The sequence below is a fragment of the Lipophrys pholis genome (assembly GCF_963383615.2).
Source record: "Lipophrys pholis genome assembly, chromosome: 7".
NCBI classification, from domain to species: Eukaryota; Metazoa; Chordata; class Actinopteri; order Blenniiformes; family Blenniidae; genus Lipophrys; species Lipophrys pholis.
In genome coordinates this window covers 13956995-13984495 of record NC_137638.1, presented here as the reverse complement: position 1 = coordinate 13984495, position 27501 = coordinate 13956995, and the positions used below count along the sequence as shown (strand labels likewise).

General features: G+C 41.6%; 1 protein-coding gene across 1 annotated transcript in view; it reads left to right on the top strand.

Annotated features, from left to right (window-relative positions):
- The window catches only part of fbxl17 (F-box and leucine-rich repeat protein 17), a 220585-nt gene that overhangs the window by 176654 nt on the left and 16430 nt on the right, over positions 1–27501 (top strand). Inside the window, exon 10 of the mRNA XM_080466839.1 lies at positions 23792–23934. Within this exon, the coding sequence (XP_080322965.1) occupies positions 23792–23934 (143 nt within the window). The remainder of the gene's footprint in view (positions 1–23791; positions 23935–27501) is intronic.

Sequence of the window (27501 nt, the reverse complement as noted above, 5' to 3'; positions counted from 1 at the left end):
CTAGAGCTAGCAGGCTATTAGCCTGGAAAGGGAGATGCGGTAGAAGACAATATTATCGTCATGGTCGGAATCAGGGCTATGATACGTGCGCTGCAAGTTTATGACATCGTCGTCACGGGGAACACAGTGCAGAAGGCACAGAGGGCTCTCGCTGCGTTGTATCCATAATTCTTACTGACGGGGTATTTTGTGTCCTCGGGCAAGTTTCTTATAGTTATTGAACTTCTCTCAGTGTTTTTTTGAACTCTGAATGGGAAATGTAATTGTGCTGCCCAAATTCAGCCCCAGCTGTTTAAGAACTATGATCGTAAATCATTTATAACTTCACATTAATATTGGGAGCACACCGTTTACAATAATCTCATTTGACATCGAACGCTGGCAGAGTTGGAATTTGCTCTCTAACTAGCTCTTTTATTTTCAAGCATGATTACCTTCACATGTTCGCAGTAAGAAAAACCGTGGTTACCTGGTTTTTCTTCGTGTAATTGCCTTTTCTGTACGTCACTCTTGTTTGCATTTTTAATACAGATTTTTATGTGAAGTGCAATTGCCAAAGCCCGGATCTGAGGCAGATGATTAAAACCAGAGTGTTTTGCTGACTTTTTCCAAGATAAGGCTCCTTTCTTTTTTCCCTGACCAACCAGGTTCTTTATTGGGCTTACTGTTACTCCCTTAGCACGCTGATGAAACTTTGCCACACCTGGACATACAAAAGATTCTTTGTTATTTAAGGTGAATTTTAAACACTTATTCTTTATTTTGTGTGCTGCTCTTGACAGAAAATACATTTTGACAACAAATCAAAAAATATAGGCATGTAAGTTATGTTTGCGTGGATCCATGACAATGTCGTCTCGCTTGATTTTGGTTCTTCCTTCTGCCCTAAATGACGAACGGTTGGTGGGTTCCAGTGTAAACACGGGGAGGCCAGGTTATGTAGACGCACTGCTGGCCTGTTATGTCAATTATCCCAAGGCCTGCATCAGACTCAGCGCTGATAGATGTTTGGGAGCCGGTGGTGGATGATGGCACTGCAGTGGTTTTCTTCCTCTACCTGTTAAACACCTCACTCAGTACACCATCAAAGACACCCCTAGTCTTCTCGACACATTGCCTTTTGTTTTTCCGCATGTTGCTCTGTCATCGCCTCCTGTTGTCTCCTGCTGCTTTGGCCTGCTTTGGTTGCTTTGTGTGTGTATTTCTTTCTTTTTTTGAATAGAGTTGAAACTACATCGGTACTTTTGAATAAGGTTGAAATGAAGTCAAGACAAAAACGGGCTCATCCTAATCTTTTGATGGCAGCTGATTTGTTGCGTCCTGAACCTTTAAGAAACCCCTCAGAGTCGCTTGTGCATAAAACCTGAACTTGGGCAGTAGTGCAGACAGCACTCTTTTATGGGAGTGACCAGTGCGCTGATGAGATGCAATTGGATTGCATATCCGAAACACTGATGGTAGCGTTATTTTATGGAAGCTGCTTTAACTGTGCTTTGGAGCTTTGCCAGGTCGGTGTCTCGGTGTCGGGAGTTACAGTCCTCTGGACTTAAGTTATATGTCCTTGTCCAAAGAAGTGGGAGGGGTCAGCTTTTTATGTACTTTAATGATGAACAGATGAAATAAAGCGAATTCCTATACTTTTTGATATATGGGGTTGTTTGTGATGCACAAAGTCCATTTTAATCAAAAGTGGTTGTATTTTACATTAAAAGCTGACATGGATTGGCTGCTTTTTAAACAAATTAGATGCCGAGCTCATCTGAAATGTGTGCTGGAGCGTCTACGAAATGTACTTTAAGCTGGTATAAGCATCTACTGCATAAATTAATGGGCCTTCAATGTTTTTTTTCCCCATCACAAGTTAGATGAATCACCGCTCATCCCAACTTCTCATGCTCATTTCTTTTTCTTGCCTCTTTTTCTTTTACACCTGCTAGTTAAACATGAAAGATTTCACCACGTCCAGTGTGTCACTACCACACAGATGAATGTCCTCGCACGTCGCTATACAGCAGATCGTTTTCTCCTGCATTTGACGTCGCGTTTGTTACAGTTCATGGACATCTTCACTCGTTTTTGCCTGAGATATCCTGAGAGTTTCTCAGGTTAATTAAATTAGCTCTGTGTATTTTACATTTTATTGAAAGACTTTTCTTTTTTCTTTTCAACCGGTGGTTTTCTTAGGTTTTTCTCTGTGTAGTGCAGGAGGACGGCTGTATAAGGTGATGGAAGACATTGGTTGCTCCTGAGAATACTTTTTGAAGGAAAATGCCAGAATGACAACCTGTGATGTTGGGGAAAATAGGGGCGAAAACTCTTGACATCAAGACAATGGCTTTCAATTGCTATCGTGTGGAGAATGACAGCAATAACCCACATTAGCCTGACTGTCTCCAGCGACACAGTGGAGACTTCAGATAGTCTGGGCTGGAGGCCTTTTTATATGTCGAGTTACAGCATAGCACAGTGCCAGAGCTGTATGCTTTTACAGTGGAGTCACAGATTTCAATGAACCAGTCCATTTTTCAAAGGGACGAATTGCTCCTGACAGTGCAATGGCGAGGCCAACATTTCACAAAATGTAAAAGGTCTGGCGTAAATGAGGTCTGACCTTATCAATAGCTGGGACCCATCCATCTAAAAGCAGACCCCCTGTCGCCTCTCGCAACAAGACTGCTTACCTTCTCTCCCCCTTCACGACGACTTTCCATCTCTATATTGCTCACTTTCTGCTGTGCCCGTGCACGTTTCTCTCTTCCTCTCCCTCCGACTGTAAATTGGTCCACATCTGGTTCCATGTTTATCCACCTGTCATTTGCTCTATCTCAGACACTATTCATTGGATTTTGATTAAACCTGATAGAATGATGCATTTCTCCACTTTGATCTGACGGTTAAGTAATTGAATTGATTGCTGAAAGGTTGGGTGGGCTCATTCCTATTATGTTGTCACACGGTCACAACAAGCATCTTGAAAACCCTCTTATTTAACTTTATCAGAACTGTCCCTCACTGATGAGAGTTTCACATTTTCCTATGTCTTGTGGATAAATCATGGAACTAAAGAAAAGCACTCCAAAAATGAAAAATGACTCAAAAATTCATCAAACATACACTGACCTCTGATTTGCTACCTAATCCTATACTGAGTTCTATCCATCATGACTTGCTATCAGTCCTGTCTTTTCTCCCTCATTAGATCCTAGATTACTTACCTTCTTTTGGCGATTTCTGTTCAGTTTTATTTCCTTAAATTCTTCCTTTAGCGAGCTCTTTATTCAGTAGCCTGTGCCGTCCACTTTGCCATGACATCCATCATTGAAATTCAGCCTGAACGCTTGCACCACTTATACATGTGTGCGTGTGAGCTCGCATGTACAGTAAATGTACCTTGTAAAAAGTACTCCACAGTTTTGATGAATTATGCATGACTCTCCAGGGACTAACACCAATGCTATCCGGAACCTTTTGCAACTTGAATCACATGCATTTAAGGCTCTGCCTCACAGTCTTAAATGGCCATAAATGCAGTGTGCTGAAAGACAGTAATGAACCAGGTCATTACAGAAACAGTATTGTTTCAAATGAAAAAGATAACAACAGGAAAGCTCTGCAAAAGGATCAGGGCTGGAGGACCCTCGCAGCTCTTGCCTTTCTTTATTGCTGAATATATGCAAACAAAAAAAAAAACCATAAACAAGCTCAATGACCTTCACATTTTTATGTTGCCAATTCTTTTAAAATGATAATAATGAAAAAAAACACCTGTAAATACCACAGCTATTCATGTACACAGAGATTGCGGACGTGTTCACATTCTCCAGTTTGATCCGGACCAGAGTTCTCTTGAGGGAAAAACCCTTTCATTTAGGTGATGTGAAATCTCCCACAAACTGTCAACCAGATCTAACAAGTGATCTCTGGTCCCCTTCAAATGCTCGGTCTCGCTTCACTTACGGACGGAGTTGAGAGGCCAGGGAGAGAGGACGTGACGTAGTGCGCAATGCATTCTGGGGGTTAAACAAACAAAGCTAACTGCGCGAATCAGAAGAAACAGACGCACAAGGCAAAGGTTTGAAAATAACTCGCTGGCAGACGGGGAGTAGTGAGGAAGAAGTAATGAAAAAGGCGCTCATTGATATCTGGTCTAAAGACTATATATCATAGTTGTTTGTGGCTACCCATTTACTACGAGCTAATTAGCCTAGCCACCATTGGCTAAAGCGGTGCTTCTTTGCTTCCTTTCTGGTCAGTGTTTGTTTCGGGCGACAGCGCACCCAAAACAAGCAGCTGTTCTAATTGCATAAATAAAAAACATATATTTTTGTACATATAACAGATTAAATGTAATCAATACAACATTTTCATCGTAAAGACTGTTGAAAAAGACTAGCTGTTAAATGTTTTATATTAATGAGCCAAGTTTCAGTGCAGGAATCTGACCTTCAAATGTGTCGACAATCCAATTGAGTCTCTTTGCGCTCACCTCGGTCTACGTTGGTATGTTGCAATAACGGGTGCATTCTAAACCAGGCTGAACAGAACAGAACTCAGCCCGAGCTTGGCTGGGACTTAGGGGCCTCCCCGAGGAGACGCCGACCAGCTTACACAGTCAGATCTGCCCCAACTAGAGGAGACACTTTGGACAAGTTAAACAGTGATAAATCTGCATGCCAGTATGATTTAAACCAAGGTCGCTGCTTTCTGTCGGCGTCGTGTCATAACGTCGCCCCCACAGGGCTCATATTGTCTGCCACGTGGCTCTTTAAGAAGCGAGGGATGATGAAAGAGTGAGAGGTAAGTGTGACAGCTTTAACTGGTGGAGGAAAAAGAACAAGCGTTGATTAATTGCGGTGGAGGTGATTGTGAAGGGAGATGCTGAGGGTGAACAGGTTCCACATCAGGTGTGTTTGTGTAGGTGGTATTCACTGTTGGCCTCTGCTTGTTTTTACATGCGAGCATAAACAATTTGAAATGAGATGTCTTTTTATGATAGACTAAAATAATATTGCTTCTTTTAAATATGTTTATTATACACAAAAGGCACAACTCAGTCTGGAGTGTGGATTTTCGGTTATTTGGATAATTTCCACTTGAATAAGACAAGTAAAACAGAATCACTAAAATTCCCAAATCTAAACATGAGTAGTAATATCCACCATTGACTTCTTCAGTTCTGTAGACCCCAGTAACCATTTGAGATGTTTACATTCACGATAAGAGAGAGCACATTGGCTCAAACTCAATATTATGAGTAAAATAACTATTTTCTTAACTGTCATTTAAATCTTGCCTTGTCAGGCCATTTTTATTCACACTGTATATTTCTCAGTATCTCGAGTCATAAATTTGCTGCAGGGGCCTTAAAAATCTATACAGCACCTTATACCACAAAGCAGCACAGAACACAGCTTTAATTTTATGTCCAAACTTCTCACTAAAAGGTCGATAATGTGGGAAGACAATGTCCTCACGCTACTTTTCACTACAGTAATTTTCGAGAGAACCAAGAGTGCGCCACCTTTGAACTACCATGTCTTAAATGTGTAAAACATCTTAGCAATCTCCAAAGAAAAATATTTAAAGTGCATTTTGGACGGAACACATGATAAAGCTCAACTTTAGCTTTGCTTTAGTTTCAAAACAGACGGACTCCGGCATGTCTTCAGTCTACTCAGTACACTGCAGTACAAACTCCATGCAGTAATGAGCAGTCAAGATATAGTCAAGCCAACCAGCCAGAGTTTCTGTGAGCCGCTGTGGCTCAGGTGGCAGAGCGGGTTGCTCACTAATGGCAGGGATGGCAGTTCATTCCCCAGCTAATCCTGTCCACATGCTAAGTGTCCTTGGCAGGTGAGCACCTTGCATGGCGGCATCGTCGCGGTTGATGTGTGTGAGGCGAAGTGTTTTATAAACAGCCGCGTTAAAAAATGTGTTTCATTAATGCATTTCATTTTCTTTCTCTGGCTAGATGAGAGATAGTCACCGGATTCATGCATTTGTGGAAGAGACGTTAAAAAAAAAAATGACTGGATGCATTATTTAGTCCTGTAAAGTCATGCTACCTAACTATGGCAAACTTGCCTCGTTAAAAAAAAGAAAAAGAAATAAATCTCAGATTTTCAACACAATTTTACCCCCAAGTATAGAAGATCCTCTGTCCTATGATGGACAGAACATTAAAACTGTAAGTCCAGTTTCATGAATTCAGAAAGGACAGCAAGGAGGTTGTAGATGGTGCAAAGATGTCAGCATGTTGCACACAATACGGCGCATTTTCGCTCCTGTGCGTTGGTGCTCTGAGGCAAGGTGCTGCGAAAAAGTAAGCAGACATTTGGTCTTCTAAATGTCTCCAGCTCCAGTTTGATGAATGATTCAACCACAGCTGAGCCCGCATGCGGCGCACCGATTCCTTAAACGGCTTGCGTCTGTCCAACACGACTCGCCGTCGGTCGAAAACATTGTTTTACTAAATAATACACCTTCCGTCGCCCATACCGCAGCCAGTTAATGTGATACATTAGTGTACATGCAAGATAATTGGCCATTATGTTCCATTTGGAAAGCAGTCTATCCAACATTACTCACTGGCTGAAAGTCCACATTACATAAGCTAATCATTTGTTTTTTCTTTATTCTTATAATCAGGACTAACTAGAGTTGCAATTAGTTAATTGGAGGTTAGGAGTTGTGGGGAATTTGCAAAGCTTAAATACAGTGAAGAAGGCTGGATTAATTAAAATTAAAATTTTATTTCACCACTTTTCTGAGAAGTTTTGAGGTTGACCATCAAACCCGGTGCTGCCTATAGTAGTTTGACTTTACACATTGCTTATTGTGCTGCTGGATGATCCATCCACATGCTTTGGAGCCATTGGATAAATGACTGGGAGACTTGTTTTGTTTATTAAAAAACTCGAAACCGTGTTTTGATTTAGTTTTGTAGATGTAAATGCTACAACTCGGAGCCTGAGTACATATATTTTTTTTCATTGGGTTGTCCCATTCTGTTAGTGATGTACTGTGCTTACATGTGCAGTGAAGTCTTTTGTTTCTTTTTTTTTTTCTTCTGCAGGCACACATACTGTACTCAAGGGTGTTCACTAAATCATTCATGTGCACGTACTCCGAGTCTCCCTCTCTTTCTCCATAATGAATGAACGGTTTGATCAGCTGACTGGATCAATACCTTGCGCACTCTCACAGTTTGCAGCAGCTTGACATCTGACCTCCAAAGGCTTCAATACATTCAGTATGTTGCTGCTCATTCATAGCTATGAAAGGAAATCATGTGTGGATCCCCACAGGAGACAATGCGTGTATGTGCAGTGATTTTTCTAGAATTGTACTTGGTGTTACTGTTAATTGGTATCGGTTTAGTCTTGCCTGCACAAAATAAAACAATAAATGTGATAATAGTAACCGTCGACATTGGATTTTTTTTCCAAGCAAGAAGCATATGTTGCTCTTTTGTAGAGAGGAAATAAAGTGCATACTATGTTTTAAGTGGAACAGGCCAGTTTGAAAAATAGGTTGCTCTTGTCCAGTACAACAGACTACTTTGTCTCCACCCCTTGTCTGAAGCGGCTATAAAACATAGTAATTGCCTCTGGCCTCTGTCTCTGTTTTTCTCCACCTGATACCTCCCTCACTTTGCGAATAAGAGAATAATTACATCTTTTCTTTCAAAATAATATGCTGTGATGAGGTGTGTGTGTGTGTGTGTGTGTGTGTGTGTGTGTGTGTGTGTGTGTGTGTGTGTGTGTGTGTGTGTGTGTGTGTGTGTGTGTGTGTGTGTGTGTGTGTGTGTGTGTGTGTGTGTGTGTGTGTGTGTGTGTGTGTGTGTGTGTTCACGTCTCATCTGGGGACCAGCATTTTTTTTTACACACTCACATCAGGGGGCTTGTCGGCCTTGTGGGGACAAAACTCAAGTTCCCATGAGCAGAATCATTCAATTTGAAGGCGCAGACATGATTTAAGGCTCGTCAAAGGTTAGGGTTAGGTTAAGGGGGTGTGTGGGTACCTAAATCTGTTAACACACTCATATTATGGGGACTTGTCTGACACATGGGGACAGAAATGAAGTCCCCTCGAACATAAATTATTAGGTTTTGGGAGCGTGGTATATTGTGAGGGGTTAAACTAAGGTTATGGTTGGGGTTAGGCAGGTAGTGCTTTTGTTCAGGTAAAAGAAAAAAGTGTTGTTTTTTTTAAATATTAATTTAATGTGTGCGTGTGTGTGTTCCACGTGTCTGTGTGTGGCATGCATGTGTGCCTTGTGCAGGCATGTCATGCAGCTATTATTTAAACATTTGAACACGCTGACTGATAATCAGCAATACGAGAACAAACAAAAAGAGTTGATGTAAACATGTTGGGGTTGATTTTAACTTGCATCTGTAAATTAGTACTCCATAATTTTATAATAATGAACATTTTGTGGTGGTTTGCCGGTGGACCTTGGTGCTTTCTGAGAGTATATCACTGAATTCACAAGCTGGAACATCATGAAATGCACCTATGGACGTAGAACACCGTTTATTGATAGTGTACCATGAGCAGCCTGTATTACCATACTTCAACAGTTTGACATTATACTACAGAGCACCAGTTTGAAACTTTGATGACAACTTATTTTAATGCAGTTGCGCTACTGAGACATATCATATTACGAGGAAAAGCGATTAGAGACTGATGATTGATAAGAAGAGACAGAGGTGCGGGAGAAGAGAGGGAAACTTTTCTTCCCACAGTCATTTTTTATTTTTTTTTTGTGGCAGTGGTTTCAGAGCTCTGCTCTCTCTCTCTCTGTCTTTCTCATTCTGCATCTCTCACCACAGTTTCTCTATTCTTTTCCCCCCTTTTTTTTTTCTCACTGCAATTGCATTTCAAGGACATGGCTTTCTAGGCAGAATTAGTACTTTTGTTTTTAAGCGTCACAGGCACAAGTCCTCATGGCTGCCAGCTGTTGAAAAGCAGGTAAAAATGTATTATGGTGTCAGTTTTAGCAGAAATGCCAGAGTTTCCTGTGTTATCATCACTGGCTGGATTTTCTGGCTCAAAGGCAGAGAATCAGTGTGAGACACAAGCTGTTGCTAATTGAAGGCAGGGCCTGACTCGCTAACTTGAGTGATTGTTTCACACCCGTACTATAAATCCTTCTTCCTCCTGAGGTGCAAATGCAACCAGACTCTTCACTCACAGCAATCTTCACTCCCATCTGAATGATTGTGCACTGCTTCTTCTGTCCTAAATAGTATAAAGAACTAACAAGGTACACTTTGGAAGGAAAGGAAATGCCAGTTATTAATAAAATCTTAACAGCTGTAGGTTTATTGGTAGTTGCTGCATGAACACACCGGAAATAATCAACAGCATCAAACAACATCCTTAAGGACAAGGTTATTGTTGTGATAATGAGAACTACATGACATTCACTTTCAATTTCAATGAAATGGTGCTGTCGACGGATATTTCTATTTTAATATTCACCATTACATGGCAATTCTATGATCAGATCTCTGGCAAAGTGGGCTAAAACTGACAGAAATCACACATATTTCACATTTTCTGATTTTAAAAGTTCACTAAATGGACTTTGGTTCCCATTAAACACCCCCATGTTTTTTTTTTTTAGGTTTATTACGTTTAAGTTGTTTATGGGTGTATGTTTAGAAATGGATATTGTCATTTTCTGTAGTTTCCTGTGTACAGTGAATAAGTTTACTAAGTGGGAAAACCAATTACTTTTTGAAAGCAAAGGGGTGCCAAATACTATACTATAATTTATGCTTATGTGATAATATAGTAATCAGAATAATTGGCACTACTGTTTTTTTTTTTCTTTCATTCTACTACTTCTACCATTAGTTAGGAGAAAACGTAAAGAAGATACAAGTTACTAAATCTGGTAATTTGCCCAATGAAGAGTTAAGATGGATTTTCTGATCACGCCAGTTCCTTCATGAGTCACAGTGAACAGGATCTACATTGTAAACACTGAAAGCATGGGGTAGGAGACAAACATGTTGTGTTTATTGTGATTACATGCATCAATTTGCATGTCTGTGGAAGACAAACAAATGATTGCATTCATACATTATCCGACAATGGCGTTCAATTCTTTGGGTTGAGAAATGCTTGAAAGAGAACACAGAGTGAGCCACCACCCCTGTATAATGGTGGGGTAAAAGAAATAACATACACTAGAGGGCACTCTCCATCTCCCTACCCCTCTGAATTGCACCCTTACAGACACACACACACACACACACACACACCGAGAACATGCTGAACATTCAAATATGAAAGTCAGAATGAGATGTTCTCACAGCTACTAGGAGACAATCAATTTGAATTGTATTAATCAGTGCTTGCACTCAGGCCCTCTCTAGTTCACTATTCAATTACAACTGTTACATCTCATCCCATTCTCTCTGTCTCTCTCTCTCTCTCTCTCTCTCTCGCTCGATCCTCACCCTCTGTACTCCGCTCTCTCACTCTGTCTGGGTCTATATCTCTGTCTCGTACTGTAGCCACTATCTATATTAATATTTTCCCATTGTTTTTTTTGTTTTTTCCTGCAGCAGCATAGATGATAGATTTTAACCTAATGAAAAGCACTTCTGTTGAGATTGAAAAGTTCCTTAAACACATCAAGGTGTCTCCCCTTCCTCCTCTGCCCCATGTCATTTCTCCCTCACTCTTCTCTCCTCCCACTGCTTCCCTTCCTTAATTTCCTGCTGTGTCTCCCGCGCTTCCTCTCCTTGTTCTCACCCCATTTTCTGCCTTGACTTTTATGCTTCATCTGTCACACTCCTTATGTGCCATGTTGTCTCCAAACACTATTTTTTCCTCCATTTTCGCTCCCCGCTCTTACTGTGCTAAATGGGCTGCATTACTGTAATGAGCCGGTAATTTATGGAGGGAGGAGTGCAGGACTTGTATCTTTTGCCCATTGAGTGTTTGGCCTCCCCCAAGCTCCGCCACCCCGTCTGGAAACACGTCCAAACACACATTCACACACACACGGATTTAAAAAAAACAACCTCAAAAGTAAGTGGCGACATACTGCAAATGCACACATAATTAAACACACCAAACAAACACCTTGCTTTCCCCTGTCATGCACTGAACGTGGCACAGAAGCAAGCAACTTTGAATTCATTGTTCAGCCACATGTGCTACCAACACACAGCTCTGTCCACAATCTGTCCACACAAGCACCCATTAGAAAATAGAGACAAAAACTTTTGGTAGCGAAAAAAGAAAGAGTGAACTCAGACACAATGAAAAACACCCTTTTAATACACATAAACTTAGTAACCTCTGTATGACCCACCGAGAATTATGTTAGCTTTTTTGTGACTTTTTTTTTTTTTTTTTAGAAAGTATTACCCTTAAACTATTAAAATCCACACTGATTTAAAAAAAAAAAAAAGAGCTAAATTAGTTTTGTGTTTTTGTATTTCTTAATTGGAACAAAATGAAATCCACACCGAATGGTGGCGATGACACTATTAACTTGGCTGAAAATGAGAAAAATGGTGATTCATAAAAAGGTTAAAAAAAAAACAAAAAAACGGCCACATGTTCACTTGATTTCAAATTGAGGTGGTTTGTTTCAAAGAAAACTCTAAAACCCCAAATTGGCTTTTTTTTCTTTTTCTTTTTTCGCCGCACCACTGAGCTCTTCGTTTCAGGAAAACCCTCTTTTACATAAATGTTCTTTTTTGCTCCCTCCACGCAGGTTAAAGACATCACTGCACTGGGTAATTGTCATTGTGGGATGTCTTTCTGTTGTGGTCATGTAACTCAATAGCTTGTAGTTGGAAGTCACATGGAGGCAAACATCCAAAGAAAAAGAGACCTGTTTATACCACGGGGAGGGCGAATAGACAGAAGAGTAGGAAGGGGGGGAAGAAAAGGAGTGTTCGGGAAAGGAGGCTTGACTAAAGAAAGAGTTAAAGATGTGAACGGTGGGGGGGCTTTGTCGAGATACCCGTGTCTCTTCGCTTGTAACCTGAGCGGGAGATTAAAGGGATGTAAAGGTTCAACTTCACATGCTTGACATTTTAAATAATGCTGTTTGAATTATACAGTGCAGCCATGTATACGCGGATGACCTCCCGCAGGGATGTTAAACGCCATGGCGACAGGCGCTGACCCCAGTCGTAAAGATGTCGAAGGTCAGCGCCGCTACTGAGATGGTGACAGTGACCCTGAACACAGGAACATCCTTTAGCGAGGGTCGAGAGGGAGAGGAGGGGGTGAGGGTGAAAGCAAACATGCGAGGAGGGGGGGATAAAGGGGGGAAGAATCAACAGCGGAAGATGAAAATGGGAAGAGAGAAAAGGTTTCCCAGGTCTGCTCCAGATTCTAGAAAGTTTCTTATTGTGGATTTGTTGTGAGAATGTAACACAGTTGGATGATGAGATGCTGAGCAATGCAAGACGAAAGGGAGTCCAACTGACAATGGAGACAATATGGCAATATGAGGTCGCTCGGCCACACTGTGCCGGAAAACAACAACAACAATAAAGAGCACACAAGCAGGAATAGAGCCGGCTGTTTGTTTGTGTCTGTAGATAATTTATGGACATAACACGTTGTTTTCTTTGTATGCGGAATCTAATTTGAAAAAAAAAAAGTTTTTCCCCCCCAAAGTTGTGACTGACTTTTCAAAACAGAAAGAACACTTAAAAAAACATTTTTTAATGAACTAAACTTCTATATTGCCTGTATTTCACATATAATAAGTGTAAAATGGGTTTGCTGGCAAATCTCTCATGTTTCCCTTGTGCTACGTTGGGACAAATTATTCTTCAAAGATTGAATGCGGGTCTTTAGCGGCACTTTGGTCTATTGTGTTTCTCACTCTGGCTCCGAGTAAGAACTTACCTCTCGCAGAGAAGTGCTTTGTGTTTTTATGAGACGTTCCGACTACGCCGCAGTTTGAAAACAAGGTTCTTAAACTGCCATTTTGCATTTAAGAGCACTTATCAATTTCAGAGACGCCGTCAAAGCAACAGTCTCAAGTAAGACATGAGTTATTCTCTGTGCGTCTAAAATGAGCCTTGGGAAAGGTTAGCCATAAACTGCAAAAAGATGTTTGATCTATCGCCAGGTATTGATCAAAAACACCGTCTGAGCTCATGAAAATGTACACGTGTGTGCGGGTGCACTTCGGTCGCAGTGTATGCGGGCGTATACGGTAATGGCGCTTGACGTGCGATTTGAGTTATGGCCAGGTATTGATCAGAAAACATCACGGCAGCTTTAAACTTTGCTAAGTAGCTTTTGGTGAGAGCAGACTCGCTGCAGTTACAGACTCATGAGTCGTTACACTTCGTATAAAAGACTCAAGTGACAAACATAGGGTAAAGTCAAATGCTTTCCTCTTTCAGAGAAAAACGCCACTTCTCATTAAAGATGAGGCTTTTCTCAGCTTTAGTCATCCTTTGGAAGGTGATTGTTTTCCATTTTACTGAAAAAAAAACCCAAAAAACATGCCGTTTCATTTCCACTATAGTGACTGTTTTGAATTCAGACTAACTAACCTGTTGTTCTCTCGAATATTGTTCTCCTATGTGGTTGTGTTTCCTCTTTGACTTTTTTTAGGGGTTTGTGGCCGTCATGTTTTTTTCTTTTTCGCATAACAAAATCGTTGTTTGTTTATAACGTCACTTAGTGTTGAGACACGTTTGATTCCCCTCGTCTTTGTTACTTTCAGCAAGTTTTACCGTCACGTGTCAAATTCACAGCATCTGACTAATATCACTTAAGTCTAAATTTAGAGGCATTTGACGAGAAAAATACCTTAATTTAAAGTATCAACTGGTTATTCATTTTTTTCTTTTTTTTTTCCCTCTGACAAGTTTCAGGAAGAATTAAACGATACGGCTTTTTCGGTCACAAAGAGCTTTGCCTCGGATTTAAGAAAGAAAAGTAAACTTTTAATGGTCAATATAAAGTTCCGTGTCGAGAATACAGAGTTGACACAAGAAATATAATTCAATTTGTTGTTACCAAAGAAGCACGATAGTCTCCTTTGACCTCTTGTCCCAGTTCTCACCCAATCCAGACCAGTGTCTGCAAAGTCTCGGCAACATAGTCCAAGTATTCAGTGAAATAGTGGACAGAACCGGAGTCTTTCCTTGGGTGGGTCTTGCTATTAACGGTCTACTAACCTAATTGCTTTGCAGCTAATTGGTATTGGGTCATTTGTTGTAGGGCTGTTTCAGGGGCTAAGTAGAGTCCTAATTTGCACACAGACACAACCGCACACAGTCACACACTCAGTGTCTTGCAGTCGTAACAATTTGGAGGATTTTGTCAGGGCATGTGCAGAGGAAGTGTGTGTCTGGTTAATGATTCCCGCCGGGTTCGAGCGGACGGAGTGGACCGTTAAAGGGTGGAGATAAGGCTTGGAAACAGACTCAGTGGCACTCGGAGTGCTGACTTTGTGTAATAGATGGAGACGGAGGGGTATTTCAAAGAGGAAGGGGCAAAATTGTCCAGAGTGGCTCTCATGATACCAACAAAGACCTAATTGTGTTCCTTGGCCGTCATTTTCTCCGTTTCCATCACAACACCCGGTGGAAAAGCTCAGATCTTGGTCAAGAACCCGTTTACCTGCCAGACTGTTTAAACGGTATTAAGACTGGCAGAGAATGCTATGGTGTGTTAACCTGTACTCTGTCTGAGCAGTTTGTAGGAGCAGAACGGTTTTCTTCTGGATCTTAATAGGCGTGACGTAAGAGGGGCCCATTTCTGGGCCCTGGATCCAATAGTAGCATGTAATTACCTTTAAGACCTGCTCCCTATGCTAAAGGATTAGCCATAATCCATAACCACAGCCATAACTATTGCCACGCTACGTTAATTCTTGTTAGACACATGCAACATGCAGTTCAGTCTCTGGGATGCCCTCTATCTTCATCTTTGCCCTTTTTTCCTCCTCGTCACATCGTCCTTCGCTTCCCTCATTTTTTAATGGACGTCATCGTGCTTTATGCCCTTCATGTGTGATGTCAGGTTTGAGAGCAGTTTTCTAGTGGTACACGATCAAGAATCTAGAATGAGACAGAGTGGAAAAAATGGAAAAAAGGTGGGAAGGATTAAGATCCTTAAATGGGAGGCGCATGGGAGACGAGGTGCGTTAGGTTGGAAATAGAGCTTTGTATTTGGCTGTCAGTGCTGTTGCCTAATAGGAACTTGAGTATGGCTGCATGCGTGTTTACATCTGTTTTCTTGAGGTTGAGGAAAATGTCTGAAAGATATTGAAAATCAATAATGGGGGTAGATGGATGAAAGAAATCTGTAGAACTACGCAAAATAGCGACATGAAAAATATCCAGGTGAAACAACCAGACCAACAAAAATACCACAGAACACAATATTTCTTTTCTTTAACAGATGCACTCTGTGTTTTTTGGTTCAGACTCATTCACATCTGGATGTTGACGAGTACAGCCAGGAGTTTGATCTCCTGGCTCTTGAGCAGCGTCGTTGGTAACAGCTGGGGGTTAATGTCTTTGCTCAAGGGCTTGTCAGTCAGTGATACTGAGAGGAGGAGGAGGAAGTGCCGCTCTCTCACATTGAGCATCCAGATTTATTTTTGCTCACAGGCCAGCTCCTCCTGACCTTCATTACACCACTGCCATCACTTTTAAGAAAACCTTTTTCAATTTTTAGAAGTGTGACGTGATGCGCGTTGCTTCCGTGGTTGAGTGGTGATACAAGGTGGACTTGTTGGGGAAGAGTTTCAAGAGTTGGACAGCGTTACCATTTATGTCACTTTTCTTTCTTTTTTAATTCACTGTGTTTAATCCTATTCAACATTATTCTGTTGGACCTTTCCTGGGGGTGTCACATCAAGTTAGGGTGGGCACAGCAGATATAAAAATAGGTTTAAAATAGGTTTTTAAGAAGAAATCATGATAAGAACCAGTGTAGAGTTAAACATAATTATTTATTTGAAAAAAAAAACATTATTAGTATTTTGTCAGTGTATTCAAGGCTGAAAATGATAAAACATCATGCAACAGTTGCGTACTTACCAGAAACTTCAAATTACAACTATCCAAGAGAAAAATTGAGGTCCCGCAGTTATCAGCAATAATGTCTTACCATGTAAAAAAACATTGATACATCTGGCATTAAACAAACAGTTAGTACTTTAGTTAATTCTCCCACACTTTGGAAACACCTGTTCTCTGTCAAATATATTTACTCAAATATCTCTTCAATAGATCAAACTTTGGGGTTTTAACTAAGGCTAAAAATATCTTCAGCTTTCTCATAATGCTAAGACCCTTCTTGAGTCCACAGAATGCTCAGCATTACTTTTTTTGATATCAACCCATTTTTGTAAATCCGCCTTGGAGTCCCCTGGGGCCTCACACCTAAAGAGCCACACTGTTACCACAGCATGTTCAGCTCTCTGGAGTTCTGATGAGTAATGCCAACCTGTTAAGTGGTTCATTGTCGTGTGTGTGTGTGTGTGTGTGCGTGTGTGTGTGTGTGTGTGTGTGTGTGTGTGTGTGTGTGTGTGTGTGTGTGTGTGTGTGTGTGTGTGTGTGTGTGTGTGTGTGTGTGTGTGTGTGTGTGTGTGTGTGTGTGTGTGTGTGTGTGTGTGTGTGTGTGTGTGTGTGTGCACGTGTTGGGTGTGGAGTGCTTATTCTCAATGGTGAAGGAAAGTCTGTTGTAGGTGACCTCTGTGATAGCTCCATCTCTCCTTATCGCCCCTTCACTCTAGTCTATCTGTCCTTGCCCATCACTCTTCCCCTCTATCTCCCCCTCTCTCTCTTTCTGTCACTCACTCAACCCTTTCCAATCTTCCTCTCCACTCCGGACTTCACATCCTCTCTACAAGGTTATCACACATCAACTGTTAAAACAGTGCGCGTGTGCACGAGTGTCGGTGTGTTGGTGTGTGTCTGGACGCCAGACCTCCATAAAACATTAAAGTCACTTTTTTTGGTTGGACTGTCTCTACCTCACCACTCAAATATTTCAAGGTCTCCTGATTGCTTCTGTTTCTTCCTCTCTTTCTCACACGCTTACCCCCCCCCAAAAAAAAAAAAAGAAAAGCATATAAAACCATATGTGCACGCTGCCACAAAATGGAAAATGGCATGTGTCAGCTGGTTTGCGCGAGATGAGACGCTGATTGGGAAAATGCCCATGCCCTCAGCGAGCTGCCTTCTATCTTCCCTTTGGCTAATTAATTTCCCAGATCAAGCATGTCCCACCATAAAGTGCTCTCCCTCCTTGTGTCACACTCAATCTATTCCCCTTCTCTCCCTGTGAGTCTCTACCCGGCCTGCATGATTTCACTTCTGCTGGCCTTTGATTGCACTTGCCCCAAATGTCAGGGCAAAGAGCATCGCCTCGTAGAGCTGCTGCCTTTCTCTTTTCCTTTGTCGGTTTCATTTTGTCTCGCACTTGTGTCTACATGTATATTTTCGACATCACTTAGAAGACACTTGAAGTTCGTGTTCAAGTCTGCACCTGGCAGACCTTTTCCTCACTCGAGTGAAGTGACCGTCAGCATGCCTTTCCCAGTTCCCTCCAGTTCTCACCACTATAAATTTGTTATTTTTTCAGCTCACCACAGACAAGAACAACAGTTCCTCTCTTGCCACCAACTTCTCTGTGTGTTTGGAGTGGTATGCCGCTTACTGAATTAGTTTCAGCACTCCATGTGACCCCAGTCAGTTTGGTTTTGGCACTTTGAAGATGAGCAGAGTGTGTTAATCAATCAGACAGTGAGGCCCGTGCTTGGCCAGGTCAGATAGGCATCAAAGGAGTTAAGTGACACCCACACGGTGCTTATTGGATCACCTTACTCTGTTTTTGCACTCTGTGTCACATGTACTGTATGTTCTCGTGCATGCATACTTGTATGCATGTAAAGACTCTGCTGTGAAAGAAGTATTCCTATACCGGCCATACACAAATCGTTACAGGTCGCGCACTGAAAGGACAAAAGACATGGGGCTGCTACATGAGTGATCACAGAGAATACAAATATTTGGTGTTAATTTATGCCACAACAAACAGGTTTGTCATGATTAGGATAGTGTGGTGTGGAGGAAGTACTTCCCTCTAATGCAAACAGAGTTTATGAGTTAAAAAAAGCAGGAAGATACTCAAATGGGCAGATCTGTCAATATTAATATTGGATACATCAAGGATCTTTTAATCACATTAATGCCAGAATTATGCAGGGTTATTGCTTAATAATTAGATTTTCATTAAACACTATGGCTTAATTTATGCAGCAATGTTCATGATTTCCAGCCATGTTTTCAAACTGTTATTAAGGCGGTACACATCCACAGATTATGAGATATTCAGATCTGGGTGTTGCATTTGGTCTTTGCCTTTTATATAGCCTCTTCTTTTCAGGAATATTAAAGTCTTAAGAGAGTGTCTTCACCTATTGCATGACAGTGTTAGTAAAATATTAGCCATTTGGACGAAATGACTTTTGCATCTCTTATAGCTTCCATAGCTTTAAAGTTTTAGCAGTAAAAAGTGGTTTTCCTCTGGCTGAGGACATACAGCAGCTCAGTGCAGAGGGCGAAGCTAAGGTTAAGTTTTTAAATGCACACAAAGACCCGAGTGAATGTCTTCAACATTAGACATGACAGTTGTGCTCTCTGGAATACATCAGCCATAATAAGCCTCTTTTTCTGTTGTCCCCGTTGCCATATTTACACACACGGTCTCACACGCACACACACACACACACACACACACACACACACACACACACGCACACACACTGGCTCACAGTAAATCTCTACCATATAGCAGCACATTTTTCATAGCCATTCCATCTTCATCACTGGATAAAATATGTGTATAGGGTTACTGCAGACTGTCATGGGGATGGCTTTGGAGCAATGAGATAGCGGTAATGGCACACCATCATTTAGGAGAATGTAATAAGTGAATATCTAATAAGCCCGTAAAAGATGCTTAACCCCTGAAACTCTGAGGTCATGTACAGAGATAGGGGAATAAGCTGATTAAGGTAGGTTTCTTCTCACGTTGCGGTCATCACAGGACTGACCAACTCTTGACCCCAGTGTTAAGAGTGCAGTTACCTTAGCTTAGCCTGGGACCGCTCCCGTGTTTGGATAACGCCGCCATTCATGGCGTTTGCGAACAGCTTGGGCCTGATATGACAAAGTAATAGGTTATGAATCTCTGTCTGAGGATAATGTGGGAGTTAATGGAACACCAAAGATTTACGGTTTTCTCGTGGTCACCTTTGGTCGACATTTGTCAGCATGATTCCTTAGTAGAAGCTGTAAGTATAGCCATAGGGTGAAATTATTATACCGAAGAAGGTCTTAAATGAATCAAGGCTCCGGTTATGATCCATGAGTACTGTTCTTAAACCCTTAAAATGATTTATGACCACATGCATTGATTTATAGAATGAGCTGCTGTTTGATTGACAAGATGATCTGTTGAGGTTAATCTCAGAGGTACGTTAAATAAACAGAAACAATCAGATTCCCACCTGCGTTTTGTATGCTGACATGCTTTTATCCCCCAATGACAGACCTGGTAAAAGACAGGTTAAATGTGCCGTGCCAAAATGAATGATATCCAGGATTTAAGGTCAGGCTCTCATCTTCCCTCCGTTTTTCTTTTTGACTAAAGGGGGAATGCCTGCCCCCCACCCCCCCCCCCCAGGCACACACACACACACACACACACACACACACACACACACACACACACACACACTCACACACCATTCAGCCAGGGCGGCCGAGTGTGTCCTCATTACCGTCTGTGACTGTGTAGTCACCACTCAGTCACAGCTCCAGCTGCCTGAGTGGGATTTTCCCCTCTTTTCTCCTCCGACTCCTCCAACCCCCTTTTTCACCTTAACTTCTCTTGCATATCGCTTCTCCGACAGAAAATCATTATCAGTCAGGAAAGGACAATTTCCTGCTCCTGTGGTCTCCTTATACACCCCGTGAAAAGTTTTGGCTACCTCTCTGTAATTCAATGTTTATTGTTAAATTTCAATCAGTGTAACTGTCCGTTCATATGAACTACTATAAAAAGCGACATTTGGGTGAAATATTTTTTATTTATTTTCTTTTAATACGCAGCAGTAATTGAATTGGTCCAAAGCTATCTCGTCCAAGTTTCTCGCTGTTGGTGACTTAATACTGAAGCTTGAACTCTTTGCGTAACGCAGCTACATGTAGTCGTGCCTTATATCCACCCACCAACCACTTCATTTCGGATACTTTATACAATCTAATGTAATCCAATACAGCAGCTCTGCCATAAATTCTGGCTTTACAAAGGTAATAATGTTCGGTTTTGCTTGAGGTTTGAATTTAAGCACATGTTGATTCTTGGGGTTGTGATTTTTAGTGGTGCTAAGCTGGACTACATTATATTTAAAGGTGTTTGTAATATCCTGCCCACTCATATGTGAATAGGGTTGCCAAAGTATTACAAATGTCTCAATGTAATGTGGTTCACCTCGACACTCCTTCAAACTACACCTTAAAACTTGTACATTTAGTGGATTTAAGCATCTTTGACAATCTCACACTGAGCTCACTGAGCGACAATGAGTGAGCGTAACTTCAGTGGTTTAGAGTTTCATATGAACATATATAAATTGTTTAGAAGTGTCCATAGACCTTCTAAACAAACACTTTTTTGCACATTGTTTTAGGTATCAAGAGACACTCTATATTGCCTGTTAGTGTCTGATTAGAGTGATTACATCTGAGACACTTCAGTAGAATAAGGAACATTTTTTTCACTTCATATATCATGACCTGTCAGCCGGTTTTACTTCGTTACAGTGAAAACAAATTTATTTGGCTGTGTGTGGTATGAATATCCACATCTGTGTGTGAATGGAAAAAAAATTAATGTTTACGCTGTTCTGTGAGATACAGCGAAAACTGTTAATTTGGGTATAAATAATAATATATTAATTGTGTTGTCAGCAGATAACTTTCTATGTTTCTTTTTTTTTTTTGTCTGTGTGAGCTTCTCCGCCGTCAAATGCTGCTATGCAGCTCTGATTGCACTCTCTGTTGTTGACAAAGTGATCAAACCTGTTCAATAGTCAAAAAGGTTTCACTGAAAGCTTTTAGCCTTTGCAAAAGTAACCAACGATTTCCATTTTCCAGCAGGAGTAGCTGAAATGCAGTGCCTCCTGAGAGCGGATCAAAGGAAGTGGAGCACACACAGCAATATTATACTGTAATGGTGACCAGATGAACCTGTTGATAAAGTACTAAACAACTCTAAATAGCCCAACACTTGGCTCATACTGACAAAGTCGTTATCTGACGCTCCAGTTTACCTACCTCGGAGCTTAACGAAATGGCGTTTAGCGTTATTTGCTCCTCTCTTTCTCCTGGCAGCTATCTCAAATTGCCATATGTTTTCTTTCTAAAGCCCGAAGCCTGTCGACACTTGCGTTGTAATTCAGTTTAGGCAGGTGGTGTGTGTGCTTAGGTGAATGCGGCACGGTAATCAGGAAATGCATGGGAAATGTATTCACTTGTTCTTCTTGAACATTCACAATTTTAGGCACCTGTCTGCTTCTATCATCCCACTTTGTCGGGCTGACAGAAGCAAAGTTGAAGGGGAAGAAGCAGCGATGCGAGATTGCCAAAGAAGTGAGATAGACTACTCTTTGATTTGTTCAAGTAGGAAGCTCTACCTTTCTATTTGATCTCCATTTTCCCACGCAACCTCTTGGTCTCTCTGGAGGGGAATTTTTAACAGCAGCAATATGTGCATCTTAGCATAAGACGAAAGATCTGAATCCAGGTAATCAAGTCTGGGAACATGTGATTGAACATGACAGGGGGGGGGAAAGGATGAGGAGCCGTTTGCTCGCATGACGTTTTTTCTCGTCTTGAACATACCCGGGCATGCAGAATAATGCCAAAACAACATTTTTAGGAATGCTTTAACAGGTCACCATTAGTCAAAAAATATGTGGTGGCTTCATGTTCTTTTTACCCATATGGCCGGCTGGAGCTTCTTCCCCGTGGTGCTGTTTGACATGAAACATACTGCAGCTTCAAAGCTCCGTTACTGCCTGTTTAGCTATAATGTGCCATTATGCATGGCATCCAAGAGCATACTGGAGCACAAAAGAAACCACATGTGGTGCAATCCAAGTGCCCAAAGCTATATATTACATATGTTGCATACTGTACACAAGTCCAGTCGTGTGTGTGTGTGTGTGTGTGTGTGTGTGTGTGTGTGTGTGTGTGTGTGTGTGTGTGTGTGTGTGTGTGTGTGTGTGTGTGTGTGTGTGTGTGTGTGTGTGTGTGTGTGTGTGTGTGTGTGTGTGTGTGTGTGTGTGTGTGTGTGTGTGTGTGTGTGTGTGTGAAACCTGTACATTACACAGCCCCAGCAGGACGAAAGATGTTAAATATATGCAGAAAAAAAGCATAAGATTACTCATTTCCCTTCTCCTGTGGGAACAAGCTCCCACCACACACACACACACACACACACACACACACACACACACACACACACACACACACACACACACACACACACACACACACACACAGGCTAAGTCAATCCCAATATGCTGTTTCATCGATGATGTGCTGACTGCATGTTATTTAATACTGTAATATGTGCAGCGGCTGGTCATAAAAGTGAAGAAGAGACTCCCCGTGAAAACAAGTTTAAGTAGATTAATTTCTCCCTTCTTCCTGAATTGGAGATGTCACAAGCTTGTTTGTAGGAACCAAATAAGGTTTGAAGTGAAATAGATTTCTGCTAGTGAGAAAACAACATCAGGGCTAAGTAAGTATTTGAAGGTGCTGTCAAAGGCTTTCTCTTTCTTTCCCCTCCTCCTTTCATCTTCCTCTCATCCTTCACTCCTCCTCCTACCTTGCCATTCTCATTAGCGATGGTTGTGCGAGTGGAGAACAAAGCCCAGGCCTGCCAATCGATCACCGACTAGCGCTATCAATCGACTGGTGGAGCACAGGCCTCCTCCATCTACCCTCCGATTGACAGGTCAAAGATTGATGAGGAAGATTGTTGCGTGTCTGCCTTAGTTTGTGTGCCTATGCGATGTGTTAGGATCTCATCGTTTGTCAGCTGTACGATTCAATTAGTCTGTTAAGACATCAAAACTACAACACTTGTGTGGTACCCTCTGTGTTTATCTGTGCTTGTGTGAATATAGCTGTGTACGTGCGCATGCCCCGGAGATTCACAAAGTCCCCAGACACTGACAGATATTTGTTTTGGTGGATACTCTTTACCCCTGGCACTTTGTTTCCGCCTTGGCAGGAGTAACCATACAGACTTGTATGCGCACACGCTTACACATACATGCACAAGCAAAATTAAATCATAGACTGGCATGGACTCACACTTTACCCTGGCACAGTGTCGTTGCCTTTCAGTGCTGCGAGTCATGCCAACGTTCTAATGGATGAGTCCTGCAACTGTTGGAACAAGGAAGGGGGGGTATGCATCTGTGTGTGTGTGTGTGAGAGGGTGCATTTCCAAGGTGTTGTATAAACATTGGAATAATATGTCACAGCTGGCCAGATGACTTTGCCCTGGTTTCATCTCAAATTTCTGTGCGTCTCGATGGGAGGACGCTGCTGTCACATTTGCATGAAAAAGGTTGTCAGACTAACACCTTTTCCTGTTTCTCTCCCTGTCTTTTCTCCCCCACCACACCCCTCTCTCCTTACCCCCCCCCCCCCCCCCCCCCCTCTCTGTCTTCTGTACACAGCTCTGATAGCCATAGGCCAGTACAGCAGTACCATAGAGACCGTGGATGCCGGCTGGTGTAAAGACATCACAGACCAGGGAGCCACACAGATTGCTCAGAGCAGCAAGTCCCTCCGCTACCTGGGCCTCATGAGATGTGACAAGGTAACAAGGCTCAGCCCATAATGTCTGCTGGTGTCTGGTTTCCTGTCAGTATGCACTCTGTGGTACAGTTATGTGTGACGCTTGCTCAAAAATATCCTTCTGAATATGTTTTCCGACACAGCAGATTTGGTTTCCATGATACGTATTGCAAAGTATTCAGAGAAGTTGTGCAGGACAAGATGTTTTTTTTTTTTGTTTTGTTTTATTTTGGATGTTTTTGAAATTTACAAACATTTTGTATATTAAAACAATCAATGGTAAGTCAAATAGCTTCAGTAATGCTACTTTGGCCTTGAATGCTTAGAATGGGTTTCTAGTGGACACTTGCGGTTTTCAGTTAAAGCCATCTTTTATTATGGGTGGTGGCTAATAGATGTTTTAACTTCAGTGTGTGTGGATGTCAGTAAACTGGTGTCTTATTGCATAAGAAATAGGAATGATTATATTTCTAATTAACAAAAAATGTGCTTGTTCTGAAAAATTACTATACATACACAATTATAGTCATACAATTAGTTGTGGAAATAAAACCCAAATTTTACACTGATATTTGATCGAAAACTGTGAGACAAAACGTAACAACTTCACCTTATTTAACTCTGGCTTGTGCACTGATGTGCACTCCCAGCTTTCCCACCACACTGGAAATACACATGAGAAATAACCTTTTTCAAACATATCCGCACAAGCCACACATTCAGCTTGAGCTTTTTAGATCAAGGACAAAGTCCTGAGGAAGCAACGCTGGCAGTTTGGAGGGTTGCACGTCATGTTTCTGTGGCTCTAACATGTCTTGATTTCTTTTGTTCTGTTGCCCGTCTATTGTTGTGCTTTTGTACAACAGCTAAGGCCATATGTGCCTTAAATTATGTAATTTAATGAAGTGTGATCATAGGAGGCAATTCAGCAAAAAACTCCAGAGTGTAACAGACAATGGAAGTCAGGGCCTTGTTCATGCTTCTGGTCTTTCTGACCTCCTTCAGGTTTAGGTGTTTTCAGAAATTGTTGTTTATTCTGTGGGTCCTAACTGTGGACCCATTTCTCCACAAAACAGTGACGATCCCTCATGTGAGCTTCAAACTGTACCTGGACTATCCATCTAGTTGGCTTATAGAAAGTGCTTTGCCGAGTCCTGCATAAAATGGAAAATGTACAAAATAATAAATGCGGTTGATGTGTTATTCTTCCTATAATGATTTAAAATACCATAGAATTAGAATTATTGCAATGAAACTTAAATCTGTAAACATTTTAGCCATGAAAAGCAAAAACATAGTTTCTAAACATATTATACATCACATTGCAATTATTTTAAATATTTATATAACTGGAGGCCATAATAATAATTTTTTTATTTTTTGGAAATACTTTAAACCTTCCAGTTCATGTTAGGACTGTAAAAACAACTGAGGAAAAACCATCAACTTTTTAATGCGCATGTATTAGCCTAAAGCACATAAAAATGATCAGACTCATAGAGATTTGAAAGGAAAAAATAAGAAAGAAAAGAAAGAAATCTCTCTGTCCAGTACATAGAGTAATAACAACCTGACTCTGAGATGCCTCCAGATGTGTGGGCATTTTTGTTTACCCTCACACCCCCATCTGGGCTCTTACCCATCCAATCCCTTACCTGATAGAAGCTCGTTTGGTTGTACTGCCATGGTAACTACTCCTCCCACCTCTCCAATTGGTTCAGTGGAGCTTTCGCAGCACAGATGCATCCACTTAGTCTGGTATGAGAGGGATGAGGGCAGACAAGGAAGGCGAAGTGAACAGCTGGCTTAACCTAGAAACTTTAGTCTGTACTTACATTGTAAAACCTCGTGTCTTCAATTGCAGGCAAAGACACAACACATCCCATAATGCCAACACCGTTGGCCTTAGATATAGTGTGTTATAATGTGTTTTAATGAGCATCCTGATCGTTTTAGGTTCGGGGTAAATTTTACCTTTAGGTTTTGGGCTGAACAAATTTAAAACCCCCTGTTGTGTAATAAAACGTGCGAGGAGAAGTTGGCAGGGAAGAGGAGGAAGAGGGAGGAGAGACTTTGACTTATAGTCGAGGCTATGCTGCAGGTTGGAAACTCATCATTTTTATTTCGTCATTATAAAATCAGCAATATCTTCATGTCACGCCCCCTAAGGTTGACCCTATGGATTTCTCCGGTAAAAATGAATACTCTGAGATCGTTAAGTGCTACAAGAACATCAGTGTATCATATTTATCTATTTAGACTGCAATAAAATTAAAATATATGAGGATTTGAGGGTGACCCTATATGTAAGGTCTCAGTGATGAAGCAGTGTACTCGGTTCTCATTATTGCAGTCATGAATGTGTGTCTATCATATTTATCCACAAGTAATAAAGAGTAACTGCATTACATAGCAGGTGATCACTTAGACCCCATTTTCATTTAGTTTCATTCTTGCTCACTGACAGAGTGACCCAACAATCGATACCCTGCAGCCTCGCCAGTAAAAACGCGCTGTGGAATTTTTCATACATTATGCACCCGGGCCCTCCCAGTACACACATTCCCCCGTCCTTCCGCTCTTATTTATCTCTCCCTCTCTCTTCACATGTGTGACTCATACATATGATTTGGTTGTTTAGCTGGAAGTTTAATGATTACTCTCCCTCTGCTCTGAGGAGAGAATTTGTGGATGACACAGCTAAATAATGTAGTAATTGGTACTATTAGAGTTTTAATGGGGTGTGAATTGAGCAGAGACAAGAGTTTGACAGTTTGCAAGGTTGGGTACTTTGCCAGCTCTTAATCACAGAGTTAATTCACTGTATACTTGCTTCTTTCACCCGTTTTCGTTCAGTCTACTGTCTTTGGCCTGCTAAAATTGTGTTGAGCTTCGCAAATGAGCCTGGAGTGCTGTTGAGGATCGGTCAGGTCTGTGTGGGAAGAACACCGGCCTTCGGCGCCCGCTTTTTTTTCTCGGTCCCTGATGTTGCTGTTTGTGATTATGTTAGGAGAGAGAGGGAGTTACAGGAGGTATGGTCAGGTTTTGGAGAGAAGAATGGGGGTAATACAAAGTTCGCTCAAAGGGAAACAAATATAGAGAAAAAGGCTGTTATTACCGAGGTCAAAAAGAAAATAAGAGCTGTAGACCGTGTTAAAGAGGTAAAAAGGTGGGAGGCAGAGTCAGACCAGGGGAATTGTGGTTATCTACAAGTCGGCCCGGGGACAGGGGTGACCATGCTCTCGCTTGTTTCCTCACCTCCTACTCTCGTCTCTGTTCTCAATCCCTCAAGCCTCGCACCCCTCCTGCGCTCATCTCCGCAGTCTTCAGGCGCCTCATCTAACTCCATGCTTCAGTTTTACTGTTTGACATTTAATCAGAATTTATTTTACATGCCCACATTTATTGTAACCAACACTTCTGGCCGAACCACGTGGATCGTGAAGCGCCGTTTAACGTCTTTATGAAGGTCACTTTGACTGGGACATTGTTGACGGCTGTCTGAGTTGAGCTTGTGATTTCTTTGCTGTGTTGGTTCAAGCCCTTTGCCCGGCAAAGCTCCTTGCTAAAGAATATCAGGAGTTTTCCA